The sequence below is a fragment of the Austrofundulus limnaeus genome, unplaced genomic scaffold, assembly GCF_001266775.1.
Source record: "Austrofundulus limnaeus strain Quisiro unplaced genomic scaffold, Austrofundulus_limnaeus-1.0 Scaffold90, whole genome shotgun sequence".
NCBI classification, from domain to species: Eukaryota; Metazoa; Chordata; class Actinopteri; order Cyprinodontiformes; family Rivulidae; genus Austrofundulus; species Austrofundulus limnaeus.
Genome location: NW_013952492.1, coordinates 1,443,218 through 1,449,323, shown reverse-complemented (window position 1 = coordinate 1,449,323; position 6,106 = coordinate 1,443,218). Strand labels below are relative to the sequence as shown.

Sequence of the window (6,106 nt, the reverse complement as noted above, 5' to 3'; positions counted from 1 at the left end):
ATATAATACTGTCACTAAACAACACAAATGAAGTGGATTAGTCTGTTTAATTCCTGTGTCACATGAAGGATGTCCTACAAACAAAAATCATGAAATTGTATATTTTTGAAACATAAAAAATGTACTTGAATTTCTGTTAAAAAATCAAAACAGTCTTAAAAGCAAGCACAACAAAAAATGTCTAGGATAGCAGCATTTTTAAAAGTAGGTAAAAACATGTTTGCGCTTTCTAAATCTTCAAGTGCTGAATCATTGTGATGTAATACATTAATCAATTTAGGTTATGACGCGGCACATAAATTGCACCAGGTTTTATTTTTTTTAATTTTTTTGTGAGTCAGTGTTACACTAATGTAAAAACAAACCCATATCCTCATTGGCTTATGATGGAAAAGAAGCCATGCAGTAATGCAGTAACCCTTTTTTTACTGACTAACATTTAGTTGTTTTTTTTTTGTACTTATTATGTCTCATTTGTGTTGTACTAACTGTTTGTCTTTGTACACTTTTTGATTTCTTATTTGTATCTAATTTTGCATCCTTGCATGTTTTGTATTATGTGCTTCTCATGTCCATCTTAATAATAAAGAATATTTTGGTGTGTTACTTGTTGTAGATGTCTTTCTGCCAGTGTGAGATGTCCATGTTCCCGTCTGAGATTTATTTCCACATGTTAGTTGTGATCTCATTTAATAACCAGATATTAGACAGGAAGTATGTAAATTGGTCATCAAATTAAACCACACTGAAAATAGCAACATTAAATAGCTAGTGGTTTATTGCAAAACAGTTCAGTTGGACTAAGTTTTAGAATATGTAATGACTTTTACACTGATAGTGAAACATGTAAGCAACATGAATGGGTTTCAGATTTTTTGCTTCTACTACACTCAGATAAATAGAATAAGTATTAATAAATACTTGATAGAGTAATAATTGTTTTGACGCCACATTAAAGTGTCAATTTGCCTTTATTACAGTGCTAAGTGAGTCCATGCTGGCTTTGAACAGAGATGGTGCCAGAATCTTTCATGAAAGTATCAGACACGGTAGAGTATCTAAAAGTAGCTTACAGACAAGTTAAGATGTATAATTTCATCTTTCATTAATTTACTGTATTCGATTCATTTTTTTAAAAGAACTTTCAATTTATCTATTTTTTTTGTACATTATTTCTGCTTCATTTTTTTCCAGGCTAGTAATATAGATTAATTTTAAGCATGCATTTTATTGCTTTAACTGCATGTGCGAAAGAATATCCACAATACTAATAAAAATGTAGCACACATCTGTGAAGAAAAAAAACAGAAATGTTGAACATACTTCTGAAAAAAGCATATAACTTTGTATCCCAGCCGGAGGCACAAACTGGAGTATAGAAGGTGAGACAGCATTCCATGTAGTTACATAGAAGTTTTACAACTTCATGCTAGGCACCATGATTTTTGAATGATCCACATCTCTGGCTGATTCTGTAAACATATCAGAACCATCCTTGAATGCACCACATCTCACTAGTAAACAATAAATATCATTTAATACATTTGTAGTAGCTGACATGTTAGTTTCATTCTGCAACGCACCATAGTGAATTCAGTTATACGTCATTCTGGAATGTTTGCTCTGTGGTTTTGTAACCATATCAGACCCATTCCTAGTGTTCATGCTCATCGCCTAAAATATTTACTTTTGAAAAATCATGCGTATATTTGTGCTCAAATCTTCACAAAAATGATGCTGAGTGGTATTCACTGCTTTTTACTCCAAAACATGCAGAAGTCCATTTTCTGTCATTATTATTGATGCAACTTATTTGTGGATCTCTGATCATAGAGTGGCTAATGTGAGCTTTTTACATTTAAATTGTGATTTTTTTATTATTATTTGTTTGTTTTATGGGCTGTAAAATGGTGATTTTAAAACATGCACTCTTCTGGGTATTATATAGCTATGGATATAAAAGATTTGATATAAGATTTGAAAGGTCTGTATGATGAGTGGCACTTCAATTTCTCAGAAATAGGTACTTATAGTACAGACATATTGTCTGAACATGGATTGATATTTTACAACAAGCAGCTATAATGAAAAAGAAGGTGTGATTGTGCTTCAACACTTAGTCTACCTTCCCAAACACTTTTGATTTTGAAAAATCTTATTTTGTTACAAACAGAATAAAGTAAGCAACTATGGGGCAGCCTTAGCTTGTGGCAATTGCCAGATTATTCAAAACCATTTTTTAAAAGATGTATATGGTTAAAATCAATGGCATAGCACAGCAGCATGCATTACTATCAGAAGCATGTCAGAAATGAAATTTTCTTGAATGCTGCAAGTTGTGTCTTTTGTACAAGCCTTTTGGTGATAATTGCATTGCGTAGATGTTAAGGCAGGAGCTGAACAGAGTTTGTATTTATTTTGCTGTACTTTCACCAAAGAGAGCAGATCAGAGATCTTCCTGCATTTTAACAAATGAGGGTGGATGTGCAAAAAATTCCTAAGCATAACGGAAGAAAAAAAAATCAGTTTTCCCAGCTTGATTGCTAGATTTATCTCTGTCAAGCAGTCACCATGTTTAAAGCAGAGATTTATCCAGCTATCAGGCATTCAATCACTGGCTGTGGGTTTGTACGTGCATAATTTTTAATGACTTCCTCTCCTTGTCCAGCCTACCACCTGCGGAGAGAGGACACAGATTGGTTTGATAAACCAAGAGAAGGGCAGCCTCAGAGCAGCCACATGTCAGATCGGAGACAGGTGTGATGCAAGCTTTTTTTGTGTGTGTGTTCACTCAATTATTCACTTCACTAATTCCTTCAAATCTCCTATAGATAAAACTGGTCCCGTACGTCTTTCCTCACACTCGCATTAAGCTTAAGAGAGACATGAATGACCCCAGTGTTTCAGGTATGCTGCAAAAAACATTGGAATTGCTCAGGGGAAAAAAATGCTTACAAATGTTTTAATTTCTTTCAAATTTTCTAAATGGGATTTTTGTCCATATTTTTACTACAGGGAATGGACTTGGGATCCGTGTTGTAGGGGGTAAGGAGATTCCAGGCAGTCGGGGTGAGATCGGAGCCTACATTGCCAAGGTTATGACTGGTAGCGTGGCCGAACAGACGAGAAAGGTTGCTGAAGGTAAGAAGAGATAGAGGAGAGAAACTTAAGGCCATCAAACCAAGACAAATTATAGAGCTTGTCAGTCCACAGCTGGGTAATGTGTCAGTATCATGTTTTGCCTGACCTTGCATGCAAAGTATGTACTGTCACTGAGCCTCTGAAAAGAAAGGTCAATGCTGCCTAACTCCTAAAACCTAAAAAAGATTACATTTAAAAAATGTGCTTTTATCTGTAACCATATATAATTCTATCTGTGTAAACTTTGTTACTGTAAAAGTGTTTTCACAATAATCTTAATAACCCTGGCCAGCAAAAGTAGCTCAAATCTCTAGCTTTGTACAGAAATTCAGCAACATCAAAAATTTAACAGTTTCTTTCCAATGTGATGGTTTTTTTTTAAACTTTGATTGTGCTTGTTAAAAAAACATCTCAGAGAGAAATTAGAAACAAAACTTCGGGGGGGTATTCTGCAGGCACATAGTTCAATTCAATACAACAATCAAGTAAACGTTACCTTCAGTTTTTATGAAAATACTGTATATTTCAAAAATATATTTGACTAAAAATCTAAAATTGGCCTCTGTCTCTTTAAGAACTGCCTACCATTTCCAAAACTCACAATTTAGCACATCTTCACAACAATGCTTGGGAGGGAGGGGCGCTCTGTGGGGCAGGAGCTCAGCTGCAGACTGAGCTCCAGGGAGGTACTTGGCTGCGAAATGAGCTCCAGGGAGGAGCTTTGTACAAAAAGGTGGTGCTGTGTACAAGCATGCATATAGGTAGTGTCGTATATTTTCGTGTACTGGCCCTTTAAGGAATGTGAACGAGCGTGGCCGACAGGGGCACGCGCACGCTGGTCTCGGGGGCAGAGTTAGAGTAACTTTTTAGCTAGGTAGACGCTTTTCTTTCTCTCTCGTAAATAAACGATGTCCAAAGCTGAGAAATCGCCTCTTCATCATTCCGTGTTAGATTAGAGTTTTATTGACATTCGACCMAAAAGCCAGCAGACAGCATCGGCCGAGAGGAGCCAGCCACAGCCAGCCGGAGCACCAGCCACCGTAAGCCTCACCAGCCCCAGAGCCAGAGTGAGCAGCCACCAACCAGGAGCCGAAGTGAGCACACAAGCAGCAGACGGGAGGATCGAACCAGCCGGCCCAGAGCAGCCCCAGACTTGAGCATACGCAAGAGAGACGAGAAGGGTCTCAGCAGCTGACAAGCCCAGCCGAACCGAGCCGAAACGGAACCAGAGACCAGGAAAAGACACAACAGTAGCTCCAAATGACTACAACAGGAGATTCAAGGGTTTCTCCAACATGCAGGAATGAATCAAAGCAACACTCTGGGTATGTTTGTGAAGAGGGGATGTTATTATAACATCATATAAAGCTCAAAAAGTCACAGTACCCCATTCCCCTTTAAAAGAGCACATTTTGAATCCAGTTTGTCTCTAGAGCTAACAAAGCTGATAAAAACGAACATATAAAATATGGAATTGAATGTGCTCTTGTCTATGGCACAGATAACAAAAAAAATCGAACAGAAAACAGTAAAAAAGTAAGTAGAACTATCTAACATTAACAAAGTGGAAAAAGCATTGGACTCTGACAAGATCTGTAGGTTCTGCTGAAAACAAGAAGCATAGACACATTGCACAGTTAATGCCTTTATGGTGAGCAAAGCTAACATAACACCCCTTTGTGAGAAACACGACTTTGATAAAATGATTGGACATCACCTACAATCCATCTCTCCTGACAGTTGTAATGATGTTTTACTCAGCCGTGTACAGGCAGCACATTTAGACTGTACTCAGCTTTAGATGTTAGGATGTGTTCTTCAGCAGCTTTTCTAAATAGCAGCCACATAAAATTAATTTATATAGATTTTAATTGTTTAGTTAGTGTGTGTGTGTGTCTTAGAGTGTTAATGCTCATTTTCTTGATGTGCACAGCTGTCAAGATTAATGCTGTTTGCAACTAAACCTTAAAAAAATGTGTTTTTCATCTTTTTGTTCTGTTTTGTTTTGTTTTATTTAATGTGAGTTTTTAGAGTTTTAAATTAACTTAGGGCAGGAAACCACCAGCTGTTATGTGTGCTGTCAAAGGAAAAAAACTCTGAAAGTGAAAAAAATAAGAGTGTTGGTGGTGATTGTAAAAATGATGGAAAACAGCTGCTATTGTCAGACTTAACTAAACAGTAGTGCAAAAAACATCAATATGCTCACAGTAACACAGGAACAACTAAGCAGATAGAAGCAGCACAAACATAAACTTCATTGTCAGTGGAACTGAGAAGCTAAAACCTAATTTGATCCAAACAGATATGCTTAGAAAATCATCTGGCAGTGAACAGAATTAAAGAACCTAAATGCTGACAGGGTAATGAACAAATAAAATAAAGATGCATGCAGTCACGGAATTAAACACAGATGATTAGGCAAAACAAGAAGGGGTAAAGCCTATCCCAGCAATCAACAAGGGAAAGACAGCGTATATTCTGGACAGGTCGTCAGTTCACTGCAGGGCCAACACAGAAATGTGAGACAGATAATCATGAGGATTTACACTCCTCAGGTCAAGTCAGCTCAGAGTCTCCAATTAACCTAACATGCATGTTGCTTTTTTTTTTTTTTTTTGGATTGGGGTAGGAAACCAGAGTACACTGAAAACCTTTGCATGCAAAAAGAGAACATGTAATCTCCACACAGGAAGACCCCCTGCTGAAACGTATAGTAATGGGTGACAGTGTCAAAAGTTACATCACTGTTCAGCCTAAGGATAACAATAAGAGAAAACACTGGTCCGTAACTTTAAAAATACAACAAATTTTCAATGATGGTTGTATTTTGGGGCTTAGTTTCAGGAGTGTCTATTTACATCTATAACATTTTAGTTTTGTGTATTTTTTGGAAAATACAGACTTCCTTTTAACAGGTGTGTTGCATTTTGTCAGAATATTTGTTTTTTCACATATATATATATAT

The 6,106-nt window shown here is 36.7% G+C and overlaps 1 protein-coding gene across 4 annotated transcripts in view; it reads left to right on the top strand.

Annotated features, from left to right (window-relative positions):
• Positions 1-6,106, top strand: part of pclob (piccolo presynaptic cytomatrix protein b) — a 63,383-nt gene that overhangs the window by 39,335 nt on the left and 17,942 nt on the right. For 2 of the 4 annotated variants that reach the window (XM_014012360.1, XM_014012358.1), the window contains exons 18-22: positions 981-1,049; positions 1,356-1,382; positions 2,669-2,757; positions 2,832-2,907; positions 3,016-3,141. In XM_014012360.1, the coding sequence (XP_013867814.1) occupies positions 981-1,049; positions 1,356-1,382; positions 2,669-2,757; positions 2,832-2,907; positions 3,016-3,141 (387 nt within the window). The remainder of the gene's footprint in view (positions 1-980; positions 1,050-1,355; positions 1,383-2,668; positions 2,758-2,831; positions 2,908-3,015; positions 3,142-6,106) is intronic. The other 2 variants (XM_014012359.1, XM_014012361.1) reach the window with 2 other exon arrangements.